General features: G+C 37.9%; 1 protein-coding gene and 1 long non-coding RNA gene across 9 annotated transcripts in view; one reads left to right on the top strand and one right to left on the bottom strand.

Annotated features, from left to right (window-relative positions):
* Positions 1–20,014, top strand: part of LOC111091400 — a 99,885-nt gene that overhangs the window by 62,369 nt on the left and 17,502 nt on the right. Inside the window, exons 3-4 of one of the 4 annotated variants that reach the window (XR_005355255.1) lie at positions 15,036–15,095; positions 16,748–16,823. The exons of 2 other annotated variants lie outside the window; for them this stretch is intronic. This is a non-coding gene — a long non-coding RNA (uncharacterized LOC111091400). Of the gene's footprint in view, positions 1–15,035; positions 15,096–15,577; positions 16,676–16,747; positions 16,824–20,014 lie in introns of those variants that run through there. One more of the 4 variants, XR_005355256.1, reaches the window with a different exon arrangement.
* The window catches only part of MPP7 (membrane palmitoylated protein 7), a 681,753-nt gene continuing 673,261 nt past the window's right edge, over positions 11,523–20,014 (bottom strand). For all 5 annotated transcript variants that reach the window (XM_038529943.1, XM_038529945.1, XM_038529946.1 and 2 more), the window contains 4 exons: positions 16,339–16,432; positions 15,196–15,304; positions 13,488–13,631; positions 11,523–13,064 (listed from right to left, as the gene is read on the bottom strand). In XM_038529943.1, the coding sequence (XP_038385871.1) occupies positions 12,885–13,064; positions 13,488–13,631; positions 15,196–15,304; positions 16,339–16,432 (527 nt within the window). In that variant the 3' untranslated portion in view covers positions 11,523–12,884. The remainder of the gene's footprint in view (positions 13,065–13,487; positions 13,632–15,195; positions 15,305–16,338; positions 16,433–20,014) is intronic.

Genomic DNA, 20,014 nt, shown 5'->3' with positions numbered 1-20,014 from the left:
TTTTTGCTTTAGTTTCCCTTGCCTGAGGAGGACATATCTAGAAAAATGTTGTTAAAACTGATGTCAAAGAACTTACTGCCTATGTTTCTCTTTAGGAGTTTTATGGTTTCTTCTCTCACATTTAGGTCTTTAATTTGTTTTGAGTTTATTTTTGTGTATGCTATAAGAAAGTGGTTCAGTTCCATTCTTTTGTATGTAGCTGTGCAGTTTTCCCAACACCATATATTGAAGAGACTGTTTCTTCCCCATTGTATATTCATGCCTCCTTTGTTGTAGATTAATGAGCCATATAAATGTGAGTGTATTTCTGAGCTTTATAGTTTGTTCTATAAAACAGTTGTTTCTAGTTCTGTAAAAAAAAAATGCTATTGGTATTTTGATAGGGATTACATTGAACCTGTAGACTGCTTTGAGTAGTGTGGACATTTTAACAATATTATTTATCTCCATTTTTGTCATCTCCAATTTCTTTCATCAGTGTTTTATAGTTTTCCAAGGACAGGTCTTTCACTCCTTGGTTAAGCTTATACCAAGGTATTTTATTCTTTTTGGTGCAATTGTAAATGGAATGTCTTAATAACTCTGCTAGTTTGTTACTAGTGTTCAGAAACACAAGCGATTTCTGTATATCAATTTTGTGTCCTGTGTCTATTGAATTCATTTATTATTTCTAATGGTTTTTTGGTGGAGTGGTTAGGGTTTTCTATGTATAGTAGCCTATCATCTGCAAATAGAGCTTTATTTCTTCCTTATCAACTGAGATGCCTTTTATTTCTTTTTGCTGTAGCTAGGACTTCCAGTACTAAGTTGAATAAAAGTGGTGAGAGTGGACATCCCTGGGTTTGCTCTTGACCTTAGGGGAATAGTGCCTAGTTTTTCATCATTGATTGTGATGTTAGCTGTGGGGGTTTTTCATAATGGCCTTTATCATTTTGAGGTATGTTCCCTCTAAGTTCTCTTATTGAGAGTTTTTAATATGAACTGATGTTGAACTTATCAAATGCTTTTCTGCATCTGTTGAGATGATCATATGATTTTTATGGTTCCCAGAAGTGTTTTCAAGTTCAATCAATATGTCACAACATGGCATGTGGCAGCTGAGCAGAAAGACCACCTCTGATAAGTGAAAGAGACTAGTGGGAATGGCCTGAGTTACTCATGGATGCTGCTTTCCATTAGTACTTTCAGCAGCAAGTAAACAACCTAACAGAGCTTACATAAACCATCAGAACATTTATATTTTTTCTGCTTTATTGAAGTATAATTGACATATAACATTGTGTAAGTTTAGGGTATACAATGTCATGATTTAATACATGTATATATTGTGAGAGGATTATCACAATAAGGTTAGTTAACACTTCCAACAGCTCATATAATCACCTTCTTTTTGTGTATGTATTGTGATAAAATCTACTTCCAACAACAGTGTATTATGTACTTGAAAATTGGTAACTATCATCAATATGTTGTCCATTTGATCCCCAGAATTTATTCATAGTATAACTGGAAGTTTGTACCCTTGACCAGCATCTCCCCATTTCCCCTAACCCTTCAGCCCCTGGCAACTACCTTTCTACTTTTTGAGTTTGCCTTTTTAAGAATCCATATATAAATAAGAACATACACTTTATGCCTTTTTCTGATTTATTCCACTTAGTAAAAGTCCCTCAAAGTACATCCATGGTGTTGCAAAGGTAGAATTTCCTTCTTCTGTATAGCTTAACAATACTGTGTGTGTGCATTTCCATTCTTTATCCATTCATCTGTTCATGGATACTTAAGTTGTTTCCTTGTCTTGCCTACTATGGGTAATGCTGCAGTGAACATGGGAGTGCAGATACCTGAGGTAGTGATTTCATTTCTTTTATATATATACCTAGAAGTGGGATTGCTGGATTATATGGTAGTTCGTTTTTAATTTTGGGGGGAACCTCCATAGTGTTTTCCATAAGAGCTGCACCAGTAACATTCCCACCAACAGTCCATGAGAACCTTTATTGTGTATTTTGCAATTAGTGGAAGGAGGTCCCAAGATCAGTTCAACAGTTCAATGATATTTTGGATTTAGAATCTTTTTTCTACTTGGACATTCAACAAATTGGGCTTTATTATCATCTGGTTTAAGTTTGAGATTATGGCTGTCATATTGGCAAACATCACACAATAATTGAAGTATCTCAAACAGAAAGGATGGGGGTGGTACATAAAAGATCTTTTACCACATGCAGTTGTTTAATCTTTGACAAAGTAAATCAGGGGAACAATTCTTTTTTTTAAATAAGAAATTTATTTTTTTATTGCTGTTCAATTTGCCAACATACAGAATAACACCCAGTGCTCATCCAGTCGAGTGCCCCCCTCAGTGCCCATTACCCCTTCACCCCAACCCCCTGCCCTCCTCCCCTTCCACCACCCCTAGTTCGTTTCCCAGAGTTAGGAGTCTTTATCTTCTGTCTCCCTTTCTGATATTTCCTACCCATTTCTTCTCCCTTCCCTTCTATTCCCTTTCACTATAATTTACATTCCCCAAATGAATGAGAACATATAATGTTTGTCCTCTGATTGACTTATTTCACTCAGCATAATACCCTCCGGTTCCATCCATGTTGAAGCAAATGGTGGGTATTTGTCATTTCTAATGGCTGAGGAATATTCCATTGTATACATAGACCACATCTTCTTTATCCATTCATCTTTTGATGGACACCGAGGCTCCTTCCACAGTTTGGCTATTGTGGACATTGCTGCTATAAACATTGGGGTGCAGGTGTCCCAGCGTTTCACTGCATCTGTATCTTTGGGGTAAATCCCCAACAGTGCAATTGCTGGGTCGTAGGGCAGGTCTATTTTTAACTCTTTGAGGAACCTCCACACAGTCTTCCACCAGTGGCTGCACCAGTTTACATTCCCACCAACAGTGTATGAGGGTTCCCTTTTCTCCGCATCCTCTCCAACATTTGTGGTTTCCTGCCTTGTTAATTTTCCCCATTCTCACTGGTGTGACGTGGTATGTCATTGTGGTTTTGATTTGTATTTCCCTGATGGCAAGTGATGCAGAGCATTTTCTCATGTGCGTGTTGGCCATGTCTATGTCTTCCTCAGTGAGATTTCTGTTCATGTTTTTTTTTGCCCATTTCATGATTGGATTGTTTGTTTCTTTGGTGTTGAGTTTAATAAGTTCCTTATAGATCTTGGAAACTAGCCCTTTATGTGATACATTTGCAGTCATTTGCAAATATCTTCTCCCATTCTGTAGGTTGTCTTTGAGTTTTGTTGACTGTATCCTTTGCTGTGCAAAAGCTTCTTATCTTGATGAAGTCCCAATAGTTCATTTTTGCTTTTGTTTCTTTTGCCTTCGTGGATGTATCTTGCAAGAAGTTACTGTGGCCGAGTCCAAAAAGGGTGTTGCCTGTGTTCTCCTCTAGGATTTTGATGGAATCTTGTCTCACATTTAGATCTTTCATCCATTTTGAGTTTATCTTGTGTATGGTGAAAGAGAGTGGTCTAGTTTCATTCTTCTGCATGTGGCTGTCCAATTTTCCCAGCACCATTTATTGAAGAGACTGTCTTTTTCCAGTGGATAGTCTTTCCTGTTGTGTCAACTATTAGTTGACCATAAAGTTGAGGTTCCACTTCTGGATTCTCTATTCTGTTCCATTGATCTATGTGTCTGTTTTTGTGCCAGTACCATACTGTCTTGATGACCACAGCTTTGTAGTATAACCTGAAATCTGGCATTGTGATGCCCCCAGCTATAGTTTTATTTTTTAAAATTCCCCTGGCTATTCGGGGTCTTTTCTGATTCCACACAAATCTTAAAATAATTTGTTCTAACTCTCTGAAGAAAGTCCATGGTATTTTGATAGGGATTGCATTAAATGTGTATATTACCCTGGGTAACATTGACATTTTCACAATATTAATTCTGCCAATCCATGAACATGGAATTTTTTTCCATCTCTTTGTGTCTCCCTCAATTTCTTTCAGAAGTGTTCTATAGTTTTTAGGATATAGATCCTTTACCTCTTTGGTTAGGTTTATTCCTAGGTATCTTATGCTTTGGGGTGCAATTGTAAATGGGATTAACTCCTTAATTTCTCTTTCTTCAGTCTCATTGTTAGTGTATAGAAATGCCACTGACTTCTGGGCATTGATTTTTTATCCTGCCACACTGCCAAACTGCTGTATGAGTTCTGGCAATCTTGGGGTGGAGGCTTTGGGTTTTCTGTGTAGAGTATCATGTAATCGGCGAAGAGGGAGAGTTTGACTTCTTCTTTGCCAATTTGAATGCCTTTAATGTCTTTTTGTTGTCTGATTGCTGAGGCTAGGACTTCCAGTACTATGTTGAATAGCAGTGGTGAGAGTGGGCATCCCTGTCTTGTTCCTGATCTTAGGGGAAAGGCTCCCAGTGCTTCCCCATTGAGAATGATATTTGCTGTGGGCTTTTTGTTGATGGCTTTTAAGATGTTGAGGAATGTTCCCTCTATCCCTAAACTCTGAAGAGTTTTGATCAGGAATTGATGCTGTATTTTGTCAAATGCTTTCTCTGCATCTAATGAGAGGATCATATCGTTCTTGGTTTTTCTCTTGCTGATATGATGAATCACATTGATTGTTTTACGAGTGTTGAGCCAGCCTTGTGTCCCGGGAATAAATCCTACTTGGTCATGGTGAATAATTTTTTTAATGTACTGTTGGATCCTATTGGCCAGTATCTTGTTGAGAATTTTTGCATCCATGTTCATCAGGGATATTGGTCTGTAATTCTCCTTTTTGGTGGGGTCTTTGTCTGGTTTTGGAATTAAGGTGATGCTGGCTTCATAGAACGAATTTGGAAGTACTCCATCTCTTTCTATCTTTCCAAACAGCTTTAGGAGAATAGGTATGGTTTCTTCTTTAAACGTTTGATAAAATTCCCCTGGGAAGCCATCTGGCCCAGGACTCTTGTGTCTTGGGAGGTTTTTGATGACTGCGTCAGTTTCCTCCCTGGTTATTGGCCTGTTCAGGTTTTTTATTTCTTCCTGTTCCAGTTTTGGTAGTTTGTGGCTTTCCAGAAATGTGTCCATTTCTTCTAGATTGCCTAATTTATTGGCGTATAGCTGTTCATAATATGTTTTTAAAATCGTTTGTATTTCTTTGGTGTTGGTAGTGATCTCTCCTTTCTCATTCATGATTTTATTAATTTGAGTCTTCTCTCTCTTCTTTTTAATAAGGCTGGCTAATGGTTTATCTATCTTGTTAATTCTTTCAAAGAACCAACTCCTGGTTTTGTTGATCTGTTCCACAGTTCTTCTGGTCTCGATTTCGTTGAGTTCTGCTCAAATATTTATTAACTCTCTTTTTCTGCATGGTGTAGGATTTATTTGTTGTTTTTCCTGTAGCTCCTTTAGGTGTAAGGTTAGCTTTTGTACGTGAGTTCTTTCCAGATTTTGAATGGAGGCTTGTATTGCGATGTATTTCCCCCTTAGGACTGCTTTTGCTGCATCCCAAAGATTTTGAACGGTTGTATCTTCATTCTCATTAGTTTCCATGAATCTTTTTAATTCTTCCTTAATTTCCTGGTTGACCCTTTCATCTTTTAGCAGGATGGTCCTTAACCTCCACATGTTTGAAGACCTTCCAAACTTCTTGTTGTGATTTAGTTCTAATTTCAAGGCATTATGGTCTGAGAATATGCAGGGGACGATCCCAGTCTTTTGGTATCGGTTCAGACCCTATTTGTGACCCGGTTTGTGGTCTATTCTGGAGAAAGTTCCATGTGCGCTTGAGAAGAATGTATATTCAGTTGAGTTTGGATGTAAAGTTCTGTAGATATCTGTGAAATCCATCTGTTCCAGTGTATCATTTAAAGCCATTGTTTCTTTGGAGATGTTGTGTTTAGAAGACCTATCGAGTGTAGAAAGTGGTAGATTGAAGTCACCAAGTATAAGTGTATTATTATCTAAGTATTTCTTAACTTTGGTTATTAATTGATTGATATATTTGGCAGCTCCCATATTCGGGGCATATATATTGAGGATTGTTAAGTCCTCTTGTTGGATAGATCCTTTAAGTATGATATAGTGTCCCTCTTCATCTCTCACTACAGTCTTAGGGGTAAATTTTAGTTTATCTGATATAAGGATGGCTACCCCTGCTTTCTTTTGAGGACCATTTGAATGGTAAATGATTCTCCAACCTTTTATTTTCAGGCTGTAGGTGTCCTTCTGTCTAAAAGGAGTCTCTTGTAGACAGCAAATAGATGGGTCCTGCTTTTTTATCCAGTCTGAAACCCTGCGCCTTTTGTTGGGGTCATTAAGCCCATTCACGTTCAGAGTTACTATTGAAAGAAATGAGTTTAGTGTCATCATGATATCTAATCAGTCCCTGTTTTTGTGGATTGTTCCATTGGACTTCTTCTTAAAGGGGAATTTTAAGAGTCCCCCTTAAAATTTCTTGTAGAGCTGGTTTGGAGGTCACATATTCTTTCAGTTCCTGCCTGTCTTGGAAACTCTTTATCTCTCCTTCCATTTTGAATGAGAGCCTTGCTGGATAAAGTATTCTTGGTTGCATGTTCTTCTCATTTAGGACCCTGAATATATCCTGCCAGCCCTTTCTGGCCTGCCAGGTCTCTGTGGAGAGGTCTGCTGTTACCCTAATACTCCTCCCCATAAAAGTCAGGAATTTCTTGTCTCTTGCTGCTTTAAGGATCTTCTCTTTATCTTTGGAATTTGCAAGCTTCACTATTAAATGTCGAGGTGTTGAACGGTTTTTATTGATTTTAGGGGGGGATCTCTCTATTTCCTGGATCTGAATGCCTGTTTCCCTTCCCAGATTAGGAAAGTTTTCAGCTAGATTTGTTCAAATACATATTCTGGCCCTCTGGCCCTTTCGGCACCCTCGGGAACCCCAATTAAATGTAGATTTTTCTTCCTCAGGCTGTCACTTATTTCCCTTAATCTATCCTTGTGATCTTTTGTTTGTCTCTTTTTTCCTCAGTTTCCCTCTTTGCCATCAACTTGTCTTCTATGTTACTCAGTCGTTCTTCCACCTCGTTAACCCTCGTCGTTAGGACTTCTAGTTTGGATTGCATCTCATTCAATTGATTTTAATTTCTGCCTGATTGGATCTAAATTCTGCAGTCATGAAGTCTCTTGAGTCCTTTATGCTTTTTTCTAGAGCCACCAGTAGCTTTATAATAGTGCTTCTGAATTGGCTTTCTGACATTGAATTGTAATCCAAATTTTGTAAGTCTGTGGGAGAGAGGATTGGTTCTGATTCTTTGTTTTGAGGTGAGGTTTTCCTTCTAGTCATTTTGCTCAGTGTAGAGTGGCCAAAAACTAGTTGTATTGGGAAAAGGAGAAAAAGAAAGAAGAGAAAGAAGGAAAGAAAAACGGAAGAAAAAAAAAAAGAGAAAGAAGAGAAAAAAAGAAAAAGAAAAAAAGGGGGGAAGCAAACAGAAATCAAAAAGCAAAAAAAAAAAAAAAAAAAAAAGAAAGAAAGAAAAAAACAAACAAGGGGGAGTATCCTCTGATTCTGTATACTGTAAGTCCCTCGACTTCTCCAGACCCTAGCTGGTCTTCTGGGGGAGGGGCCTGTTGTGCTGATTTTCAGGTGTCAGCACTTGGGGGAGCTGCTCAGCCCCCCGCCTGGTGCAGGGCTCAGTGGGGGTTGTTTACCCCGTGAGACCCCTGGAGGAACAACCACAGTGGCTGGGCCAGCTCTGCAGCCCTGGAGTCAGCCCCCGCAGTAGCCCCAGAGCTCTCCGTCTGCAGGGCCTGGAGGCTCCGGGGCGGGGCGCTGATCTGCTCAGCTGGGGCAGGAGCGTCCTCGCTGTCCTGGGCCCTCCCGGCCTCTGCCTGTCCCGGGGGGAGGCCGGATCCTGGGCTGTGTCCCGGCGCCCTGTGCTCCCGGCCTGCGCTGTTGGATTCGCTCCCGCCCCGCAGCCCCCTCCGCGGAGCCGCCCCCGAGCCCCTCCGAGCTGCTCCCGCCCCGCAGCCCCCTCCGCGGAGCCGCCGCCCGAGCCCCTCTGAGCTGCTCCGGGTCCCGCCGTGCGCGCTGCAGCCCTTAGGGAGCTCGGCGCACTCTCCCGGGGCGCAGGTGTCTGTTAGTGTCCCCGGAGCCCGAGGGCATCCCTGCCCTCCTGGGTCCTGCTCCAGCTCCCTGCGAGCCCCTTTCCGCCCGGGAAGGTCGGTGCAGCTCCTGCTCCTCCGGGACGGGGCTCTCCTGTCCTGGGGACACTCGCCCCGGCCTCAGCCCGGCTCCTCGCGGGGCCCCTCCCCCTTGGAGGCCTTTGTTCCTTTACTTCTTTTTCCCCGTCTTCCTACCTTGATAGAAGCGCCAACTCTTCTCACTGTAGCATTCCAGCTCTTCTCTCTCTAAATCTCAGGCCGAATTCGTAGATTTTCAGGATGGTTTGAAGGTTATCTAGGTCATTTGGTGGGGACAGGTGACTTGGGGACCCTACTCTTCCACCATCTTGCCCCTCCCTCTGGGTAGGGGAACAACTCTTATTCACAGCTTCTCTGACAGACATTACATGGAATTGGGTAGCAAGACCACCAAATCAGATTAATCCCTGCAAGGTGGGAATTGTCTTGATCACTAAGGACCAGGACTCATGCATACTAAATAGAATTGCATATTATGCTATATAAGTATGCTTCTGATAATAGCCACTTTTTGTGGATTAACCTGTTCTTACAGGCCTAGGTACATCAAGTTATATCTGACTAAAGCAGCAGCATTTTGAGAAAATTATGGACTGTTAAAAAAAAAAAAAAGGGTAAACCCTCGACAAATTACCAAATCTCTAGTTTCCAAGTCTGACTCAAGTTATAGCAACACCAGGAAGCATAGTGCTGAGAAAATAGTGTGGTTGTAGAGAGACAGACCTGATCTAAGCTGCGATTCCGGTACTTACCAATCTCGGCACCTTGGGCAAGGTGCTTAAGCCCTGCCTCTCACTTTTCTCAGTTGGAGCACGTGAAGATATTATCTTTCATGTAAAGGAGCTATGAAGATTAAATGAGATAGTGAATGGAAATCATATAGATGTTTGATGATTAGTAAGTACAGTTTGGTTGGCAGTTGGTGGTCTTGTGTTGGGGTATGTTGTAAGACAGTTATTAAAAAAACTACTTCCTGCCCTCGGGGAGCCAGTAAGGAAGGAAGCATTTGAAAAGGAAGCGTGGTAGCAGAAGAAAGGGCATTAATACAATTAAGGGACATCTCTTTCAAGTCGATACAAGTTCTATTGTGTACCAGTGGCTAAAAATAAAAATTTGTTCACTTCCCTATTGAGGATTACTTCATTAGGTTCTGACATATCACTTGGAAGTAATGGATGTTTTTTTACACAATAAAACCGTCATAGAAATTATTAGGAAACTTCCAGTGAATTTGCTGGTGGAGAACTGTTTATTCGGGGTGATTATTTATAGAGCTATTTTAAAATTGTGTGATGTGAGAATAATCACTGTAACACAGGAGTTCATAGTTCTTGAATACCTCTGTCCCAGGTTTTGTTCCAAGTACTTTCCATGGGTCAGTTCTTCCAGGCCTACAATGATCCCATGAGGTAAGCAGGATTATTAAGTCCATTTGCCTGATCAGAGAGGTTAAATGACTGTCTCAAGGTTGCAAAGCTGGTAAGAGACAAAACTAGGATTTGAACTCAGGAAATGTGGCTCCAGATCCCATGCTCCTGACTGCTACAGTCTATAGTCTTTCAATGGAAGCAGAGCTGGGGCTAATTCGCTCAACTGTTGAAGCAAGGACAATGCTAATTAGCTTGTGTATCTAAGCAGGTGGCAGTTTGTACTCATGTACAGCTAAATGAAAAAGTTTAGTTTTGCCTAACTGGAATTCAGGAACAGGATGTGGATAACACCCTAATTCCCAATGCAGAGGAGTGGGATAAGGGATGATCCCATCACGGATGGGCCCGATCATCCAGCCCCCCTTTAGTGCTCCAGATCTTTAAATAGCTGTACTGTGTGTATCGGAGCAAGATTCATGAATTCCATCTCTTCAACAACTTTGTTGAAACCAAAAAATTATTTGAAACAAATATGAAGTTTTAGAGATGGCAAGTTCAAATAAACTACCTGGCATCAGAGTAGAAACCAGAATTTGCTCTACCATGGGAAACAATATCCTAAATACCCAAGTGCAGAAACAATGGTGCAGAAAATATACATGCAATTGGAAGATACTTTATTAAGATAAAAGATTTTCCATTACATTTAAATAGAAATCCTTACTAGTTGAAAAGAAAATAAATAATAGAAATCTAGATTCTTCAAGAAGCTTTTAATAAGTTTTGTAAATCTATGAAGATTACATTTGTCAATTTTAAATTATTATGATTTAGATACATTCAATCATAATACGATACCAGGAATTCAGCCTTAAGAACATCTGTATGAGTAAAACAATGGGAAAAAAAATATGACAGTTTCATCTTTTTATGTTTAACTGACTCTAATTTGGTTATCACAGGAATATAGAATTTCTTTCTCGATCTTGGATTTTAAATATATGGACTCAAAAATATAAACATTCCTCTTCTCTCAAATAGTGGCTGACACTGTTGGGAGCCGGCCAAACTAGTATAGTGGAGAGGGCTATGTGCATCTCCTTGCTGGAGGAGGAGGAGGTGGTCTCGGCGCAGAAGCAGAGTCCAGGGCCTTCTACAACAGTTAGCAATGAGCCCTTGGCGCTACCTTCCTTGCCTTCCTTGGTTTTAACCTAATCTCTAAACAGCAAAATGGCCGTGTAAATGTCACTTGGAAAGCCATATACCTAATCAAAGATTTCTCAAATTGCTAAGGTGCCCCTTCTCATTTAAAAACAAACATTGTTCAATTCTAGTATGAAAAGGGAGTAAGATCTGGACAGTTATATTTTTAAATACCCCATTGCCGCCAACAGCAAAAAGGGCTCTTTCCACCACATTATACTACCCTCTACCCCCACAGTAAAGAATCTGGACTGCCTAACTTATTCAGACAATTGCCTAGATGATTATATGTTTCCCAGTACTCTTTGTACAGGAAGTCTTGATTTATAGGAAATTTTTGTCAGTGTTTAAAGCGGAGTATATTCTACCCAAACTCTCCATGTAAGACTTCTATTTTCTTAGAGCAGCCATACAACTTTAAAGTATGGCTTTAGTATCAGTCTAGCAACCCTCTTCCTCACTCTTTTAAAAACTAAATTGCTTGCTATTGAGTTTATAAACTTAGAACTCACTGTTTTGATCATGTTAAGTAACATGTAGTCTGATTATTTTGGTATGAGTGTGTATCAAGGGCATTGCAGTAGTTTTTATCTCTGTTTCTAATATGAAATTTGACATGTCTAAAGGAAATCCAGTGGATAATGCTACCAAATATGCAGTGCACATAACAGACTTGTGGATCTATCTGTGTATGAACAAAGGTCAAATATTTACATGGAATGTTGACCCTGACTTATAAATAAAACTATTTTAAATTATGACATCTTTACATACAATTTATTTTATGAATAGCTCCATTCGATAATTAAAAAAAATATGCCTTTCAAAGATTTCATAAATATATAAAATTTCACTACATTCTATTTTTCTTTAAACATGACATCTAAACTCTTTACAAATCAACAAAAATATTTTCTGTTTGAAAGTCACAGATGCAATGATTTTTGATTGGCAGGGTCTTACTGCATGCAAGAATGGCAAGACATGTTCTCTTATACAACTTAGGACATTTCTAATATCTTGAGCTATGTGATTTGTTTGCTGAAGTTCAGTAGTAACAAAGAAAAGAAAGCCCATCTAAATATTTACAAGAGTCTTTCTTAAAATTCTTTAAAAATGGCAAGATTAAGATGGTATCTGACCAGTGTTAAGAATTATTTTGATGATGAAGAGGAGGTATGTTAACATTACATGAAAAGTTTTCTAAAATACATCTTAGCGTGATTTAAATATATTATCATTTGCACATGTGAAAAATGATGACCTTTTAACTATCAATTAACAGTAAAACATCCACTTTTAGAATAGGAATCACATTCTTTTAACTTACTGGATGGTGACTCCAGAAATCCTGTCTCAGGATTTATAAATTAAAATGTCCTTTGTAGTCATTACTTGCCCCAAGATATCATCATCTTTACAAAGACTAATACCACAAAGATAGGCTTTTAGTTACATATGTAATCATTTTTAAAAGTCTATCTTCTCTCATTAAATATCTGAGCCACTGATATGTAGTCCTACGAGGCCTTTTCAAGATATAACATGAAGGCCACTTACTAAGGCAAATGTTTCATAATTCCTTTAAGAAAAAATTTTAAAGACACTCTGACTATATTATATATATGTAAGAAAAAGGTTGCGCTTTTAAAACAGTAAGAGGATGCCTTACTGTCAGCCTGGATGAATCTATAAAGCTGTCCTGCTTGCCTGGAGTGGCTCAAGGCTGCTAAGTTAATACCTTCAACTGTTAACGTGATGGAGAGGCTTTGTCTCAGACCACTAAAGCACTGAACTCCAGTATCAATTCTCTAGCTGTTTCTCTCTAAAAAGTCCAACCTCATCTTGGAGATATAGCTGTATATTAAGGACAACCAGAAGGTTCAAAGCTGTGCTCAAAATACAGTATTGTGCAAATTTTGATTTTGGATCTATAGTCAAATATTGTGTTTGAAATAAGGCTGGATAAAGATACAAACAAAACCAACATTCAGTTTTAAGCAGGATACACATCTACAACAGTGATCTAGATTAAAAAAACAAAAAAAACAAAAAAAAACAAAAAAACAAAAAACAAAAAAAACAAACCCTACCACCAGAATGGTAACTGATTTCATCATGCACTCTATAAAAAGATGATCATGGGAATTTCCCTTAGTTATGAATGTAACCAGCTCACTGGGACCCAGTGGGCTTCTGTCTCTAATTTGTCAAAAGTTGTTTTTAGCTCATTGAATGCCACAGTGAGGTCATCATTTACTATAATTTTGTCAAAAAGATGACCATATTGATTTTCCATTATCTGTGCAGATTTAATCATGTCCTGAAAGTCTTCTTCCTGCAAAAGGAAGTATTAAAAAAAATTTGGTTAAACAGGCAATTATATCACTTTGCATGGATGCAGACATTTCCATACCTGGTTTATCAAATGCTATTCTGTATTTATTCTTTCAACCACAAATGAAAATGACCCTCTTGGACTGTAAGCTCTCAGAAGTCATAACTTCTAATGGTATCTCTCAGATCTGCTTGTAACTAAACTGCTCTGATAAAATCATGAATTTCACTCACTCATTACTGGGATGTTTCAATCAATATAATATGAAGATCTATTCATAGAAGCACAAAAAGCCATTACAGTGCAATTACTCAAACTGTATGTACCTAAATACAGTTATTTTATTGATTTTTGGATCACAGCATATACAACCATGTCTTTCTGAAGGTAGTAGTTACTGCATGTATGACTTATTGTACTTACTGTAAAAGGCTTTGCAGCACCTTGGTCATCTCTGCTTGAAATAATCTTTGCATTTTTTCTTGTCTCCCTCAAGCGCTCTATTGATGGAGGCTTTATAAATATCACGTAGGGCTTAAATTCTAAGGTCCTTAAATGCTTCACTGTCTGCAAGGAAGAAAATAAGTTTTCTTATATTTCTTCATAATGTCATGAGTGAATTTTCCAATAAAAATAAAATTTCTTTCAAAGGAGAAAATTCCTTAAAACTATCTAATAAGGCCAGTAGCTTCTTCAATATAGTGTTCAATCTGTTGTTGGCAATTAAATGTCATAAATACCCCTGAAAAGATGGAGAATATAACCTTTTAAAATGTTTTGAAATATATCATAATATTGAACAGAAGCAGATAAAAATATCATAAAACTGATTTTGAAATCAAATGCTCAAAAGATGCTATGAGTTAAATAACTATCTGTACGTGGAGGTCATCCAACCATCCCACATAAACCTCCTCCTGATCTCACATAGGAGTTTGTCATTCTGTCCTGTTTGTCATTCCATGGAGTGTACAATAAGGGCGAGCTTCCTGCTTTCCATGAAGCTTGTCAACATTCTCCCATCCAAATATTTTGTATTATTGACACTGTGCTTCTGAGGACTCATCTCCAGTCAAAGGGGGAATGGTAAGAGGGTGGGAGTTGAGGGAGACTCTTGACCTGTATGTCAGGGCTTCCCCAAAAATGTGAATACAAACCATAAACCTCCCTGAGAGGTTATGTAGGGGGGTAGGGGTGTGGCTGGAGGATATATACATTCAGGGGGCTAGTGAGGCTCTGTGGATGTATAGTTGGAACCCTACTGAGGGAGCTGGATATGACTAGACCCAAGGCGGCAGGGGGATGCTGTACCATCAGGAGTATCCTCCTCATCACTGGTGCCTAAGTTAAGGAGTCAGCTGCCCTACTGATTCTTGGGGCTCTTTTACTCCAGATTCATCCTCCTGAAGAGGAATGAAGGGCTTCTCCAAGTCATTCTGGCTCTTGGAGGTTGTACACCCATCGGTGGAGAGAGAATCTATGGCCCCTTGGGTAATAAGGAAAATGCTATGGGTTAGGTCTCTGCTGGAGGATGTGGTTCAGTAAGAATTGAATGGCTGTGTCCACTGGTATCTTTGGTCCAAAGTGTTCATAAGAGTTCCCAGGGTGCCAGCAAAGATTTACCTGACAGTTGCGAGAAGGATCTCATTCAGTACTGTTCCTATGAAATGCCCCACGGCTCTATGTAGGGGGTTTACACTTCTATGATATGTCAAGAATCCAAATGAAAGAAAGAGGGCCAAGAACCAAAATGTCCATTGTAAAAACTGCAGACACTTATAATAATACTTCACATTTAAGAATACATTATACATGTAGCAACATATTTTTTCAATAAGAACTATGCAGAAGAAATATCTAAGAGTCCTTGTACTTGGCAAACACAGAATATAAACCAGCGTGGCAAACAGATCTTGTGGCTTCCTCTCCTCCTCTTTTCTAATATTATGGACCTTTTTTCTCTTTCTCCAGAGACTTCTCAAATTACATTTAAATGCGTCTGTCATTAGGAAAGCCACATATATACCAAAAGTGAGTAGCCTTCAGATTTACCGCATATTTGAAAGGTTCACGTGATGTGTGGTAGCTCACATGGGCCAGGAGGGTATTGAATAGTTCATTGTTCACTTACGTGAGGCTGAACGTCCAACAAACAAACTTTGTTTTTAGCCAGGACAGACCGAACGGAGTCTATGCTTGTGCCGTAGTAGTTGTTTTTATATTCACCATATTCAATAAACCTGTAGGAAATCAGATCTGCATCAGAGCCATTTGCGAATTAATTATAGATATAAATGGAAAGACATAGCTCATATATATAAAAGATTTTTGCTGAACACGTAATTTTTTTTACTGTGTTCAATAAAATAAGTAGGGCCAAGTACTCCAGAATGTCAATTTTAAAAAATCTTTTATTTTACATTTTCAAATCAGTAACACTTGCTTGTATTACACTTAAGCAGAAAAAAAGTACTTCAGTCCAGCAGTACTGTTTTCCATCACTTCTGTTTCAGAACTAATGCAACGCAATAAAACAGTGACTAAGCCAAACAATAGAAACTACTGAAATTTCACTGCATGCTACAGAATAACCACGCTCAGCTTTAGAACTACAGGAGGAACTGGCTGGTGGCTAATGGAAGCAGGGCAGCCGGTTACGTGCTATAAAAACACAATTGCTGTGGTGAACGTGGAAAAAAGCATTTGGATGTTTCAATAAAATCCCCAAATCCTGCATTAAAACACACATTGCTCCCTGACACCCTGAAATATTCATGCTTAAGCAAACGGAAGACCTGTGAGGTGGAGAATTAGAGCTGGCCAGAGGATATGGTACAAACAAGGTGATTAATGTTATTTTAAATTTTTGAAGAGCCAGTGAGGGAGAAAGGGGTGTGTGGAAGAGACTGTGGAACTAGGGATCTATTACATAGTTGTTAGTTTTTAAAATAAAATTCTATTCAAATTCTATGTTAAGATTCAATTAGTGGGGTGGAAAGAGGTCACAGTAATATGCCTGCAACATTCCCTCATTCTTCAAAATAATTCCTACACATTTATTTAACTTACCAGAAACATAGCAGCTCTAGGTTATTAAAAAAAATTACAGGTGAAGACTGGTAACACCTACTAACTGAATTATCACCTTTTTATCAGTTACAAATATTAAAAAACTTAAAATCTGTTTCAAATGGGAGGGAACCCTGGGTTCCCTAAAACTCAATAGAGAAGCACAGGCTTAAAAACAATAGTCACATAAAAACCTTCCACGTACTTGTTATTTTGTACATCTGTCTCGAACAAGTGCTTGGAAATGAAAATATATTCCACACCATCGCTTTCCTGGCTTCTTTTTGCTCTGGTCGTGTCTGCGATTTAATTAAAAAGAGTTTACAAAAGTCTACATCAGCTACCCTAAAGAAGATACTAAAAAAGAAATCATCATGTATTAAAGTATTTTTCATAAACCTAATTTAAACACTTATTAAAAAGCAAATTAGCTAATAAAATAAAAATTCAATAATTCAGATTTCTTACCAATATGAATACAATATTGATTTGAATGTGGATTCAAAATTAAATTGCATTGTCTGTGCTATTTTTTATTTCGAAGGTGCTTTAATATGTTAATTAAATAAAAATGGTATTTTAGCCCTTGAGAAAAAAACTCTTTTCTTTTGCAGATGAATGCTTATTATCATATTTACTGATCATTATTCATTGAAGCAAGTCTAATGCCTACTAGGTTGTAAGGTAAACCCTGAAATTATTTTACTGTCTTCCACACACAGCACATAGTGAGTATGCCATCAATGTTTTACTAACTGAATAAAGTCAAAGACCTTGATGTGCTATTCATTCCTCCTTTGGAAAATTATAAACACCTTCTTAGAATACTACTAAACTTCCAAACGTTCAGTAATGTTGCCCATTTGCTACTAAATTATAATGGAGCAGAAAATACAGGATTGACTATAAAAACATAACTAAACCTAAGGAGTTGCATTGCTTATATTGCAAGTGAAAAACTGACCATAGCACATTCTTCCTGTGAATTACAGTTAAAAACTCTGTGCCCAGACAACTATTTCAGCACTTTGAAAATAAATAAAGCAGGTAGACTGTGGAGAGGAATCAACCTGCATGGGGTAGAGTTTTACCTTTTATTTTTTTCTTAGCTTTGCCCAGAGGGTGGGAACATTTACAGAGTGTCATGGTGTTATGTGTGACTTAATTCCAGTAGGAGCCTTTTTGGGTGAAAAGAACCAAGAAAAAAGAAAAAAGCCCTTACAAATTGAAGAGTGTGGAGGTAATCCAGAAAGACTGGCAAAGATATTCTAATGCTGTGTAGGAACCAATATCATTTGAAGGATAGCCCCTGGGCTATAAACATGGAGCTAAGACTCAGGCTAACACTGCCAATGTTTTCAGACGTGAACTGTGATTAGAATATATAGGTTTCAGCCACCCTGTGAATAACAGCAGCACAGAACACTCCTAAACCAATGTAGAAAAGGCTTAGGAAATTGAGCTGAGATTTGAACTATGCACCCAAGTATCAGACTCACCTTTGAACTACATGTGACAGGGGAGACCCAAACCAGTGTAGCAAAAACTTAGGGAATTGAACTGAGATTTAAACCACAACTCACAGGGACACCTAGGTGGCTCAGTGGTTGAGTGTCTGTCTTCAAGATCAGGGTGTGATCCAGGAGCCTCGGGATCGAGTCCCGCATAGGGCTCCCCACAGGGAGCCTGCTTCTCCCTCTGCCTATGTCTCTGCCTCTGTTTGTCTTTCATGAATAAATAAAATCTAAAAAACACAAACCCACAACTCACAGAAAATGAGACAGAACTTAGAGTGAAAACATAAAATGGTGATAACTTGCTAAAAGGAAAACATTCTTCCAGAATGTTGACTCCCCTCCACAATCTTCCTGCTTTACTCATTTTCAAAGTGCTCAGATAGCTAACCTGCACCCAGAGTTTTTAGTTGTAATCAGCAGTAAGGACGGGCTATAGCCAGTTTTTCACTTGCCATATTGGCATTGCAACTCTGCAGGGTTTTTGTTTGTTAAGCAGGACCTAGAGTTGATACAACACTGGTGTATCCAGAATGCAATTTAAAATTATTTAATATAAAAGAACCAAGAAATTATGACCAATTCTTAAGGGGAAAATGGAAGATGGCAACTTAGAATGACCCAGAGGTTAGAACTACCAGACAAAGGATTTAAGGCAACTACTTATAACTGTGTTTTATAAGGTAAAGAAAAACATGCCTGAAATGAATGAAAATATGAATTCTCAGAGAAATGGAAACTATAAAGAAGAACCAAATGGAAAGTTTAGAACAGAAATATACAATACTTAATAAAAACAAGTTGCTAGTTGGGCTCAGTAGCAGAATGGAGAGGACAGAGAAAAGAGCCAATGAACTTGAAGGCAGATCAATAGAAATTATAAAACCTGAGCACAAAGAAAAAAGATTGAAAAGGTATAAATGAAGCCCTAGGGACCTGTGTAATATATGTGTAATTTGGACGCCAGAGATGAAAAAGATATTGAAGCGCAAAAAAAAAAAAAAAAAAAAAAAAAGTATTTGAAGAAAGAATGGCCCCAAACTGCTGCTAAAATTTGGTGAAAGGCATACATTTTACAATTTTCAGAAGCCCAACAAATCTCAAATAGGATAAATTCATAGGAAAATCATGCCTAGACACTCGAAACTGAAGTATTAAAAACTAAAGATAAAGAAAAAAGTCTTGAAAGCATCTAGTAACAACCAATACAGTACACATGACGAGTAATGATTTCAGTGACTACAGATTTATTATAAATCCTAAAAACAAGAATTCAATGAAATAATATCTGAAGTGCTGAAAGAAAAGAACTTCACCCAAAATACCCTTCAGGAGAAAAAGGCAAAACAAACACCTTCTCAGAAGAAGAGAGACTAAAAGAACTCATCAACAGATCTGTTCTAAAATAATATTCAAGGAAGTTTTTAGGCTAAAAGGAAATGTTAAGAAGGATATTTGTATCTTCAAGGAATTAAGGAACAATAGAAAGAATAGTTGAATAGAAACAGAAGTCTATTTTTTCCTCTTATATTTCATATTATATACATATATATATTTGTGTGTGTGTGTATATATATATGTAACTGATTTAAAAGTTATATTGTTATTTGGTAGAGTTTTCAATGTGTATGTTATGTATGCAAACATAATACATTTGTCAACTACCACAAAAAGGACTTGGGGAAAAGGGATTTATATGATTGCAAGGTTTCTATATTTTATGTGAAATGGCATGAAGTCAACTCTAAGTAGACTGTGAATAGTTAGGCATTAAGCATGTTGTAATCCCTAGAACAACCAGTAACAAGTAATGGAAAGACATATAAGCAGAGAGCCAATAGGTAAATTGAAATGGAACACTGAAAAACATTCAAATAATAATTTTAAAAAACAGTAGAAAACAGAAAGCAAAAAAAAATATAAATAAATAAACAGAAAAACAGTTTAAATGTCATCACTTAAATAATTTAGTGTTAATTGGTTTATATACTCCAGATTAAAAGGCAAAGAGAATGGATGAAGAAGCAAGACCCTAGTTAGTACATACTGTCTATAAGAAAGACACATTAAATTTACACGAATAAGTTGAAAGCGAACAGATGGAAGATGGTGTATGTACCATGTAAACAGTAAGCATAAGGTGGCTACTTTGAATCGAATAAAAGAGACTTCAAGAAAAGGAGTATGACCAGAGATAAAGAAAACTGTTTCATAATGATAAAAGAAATTTAAAACAATTACATATCTGTACACACACAGAAAAACAAAACTTTAAAATATATGAAGCAAAAATTGGCTGTGTTAAATGAAGAAATGGACAAGCTCACAATCAGAATAGCTTTTACTGCCTCTTAACAACTGATAGAA

Source organism: Canis lupus, chromosome 2 (assembly GCF_011100685.1).
Source record: "Canis lupus familiaris isolate Mischka breed German Shepherd chromosome 2, alternate assembly UU_Cfam_GSD_1.0, whole genome shotgun sequence".
NCBI classification, from domain to species: domain Eukaryota; kingdom Metazoa; phylum Chordata; class Mammalia; order Carnivora; family Canidae; genus Canis; species Canis lupus.
This window is presented reverse-complemented; position numbering and strand designations above follow the sequence as displayed.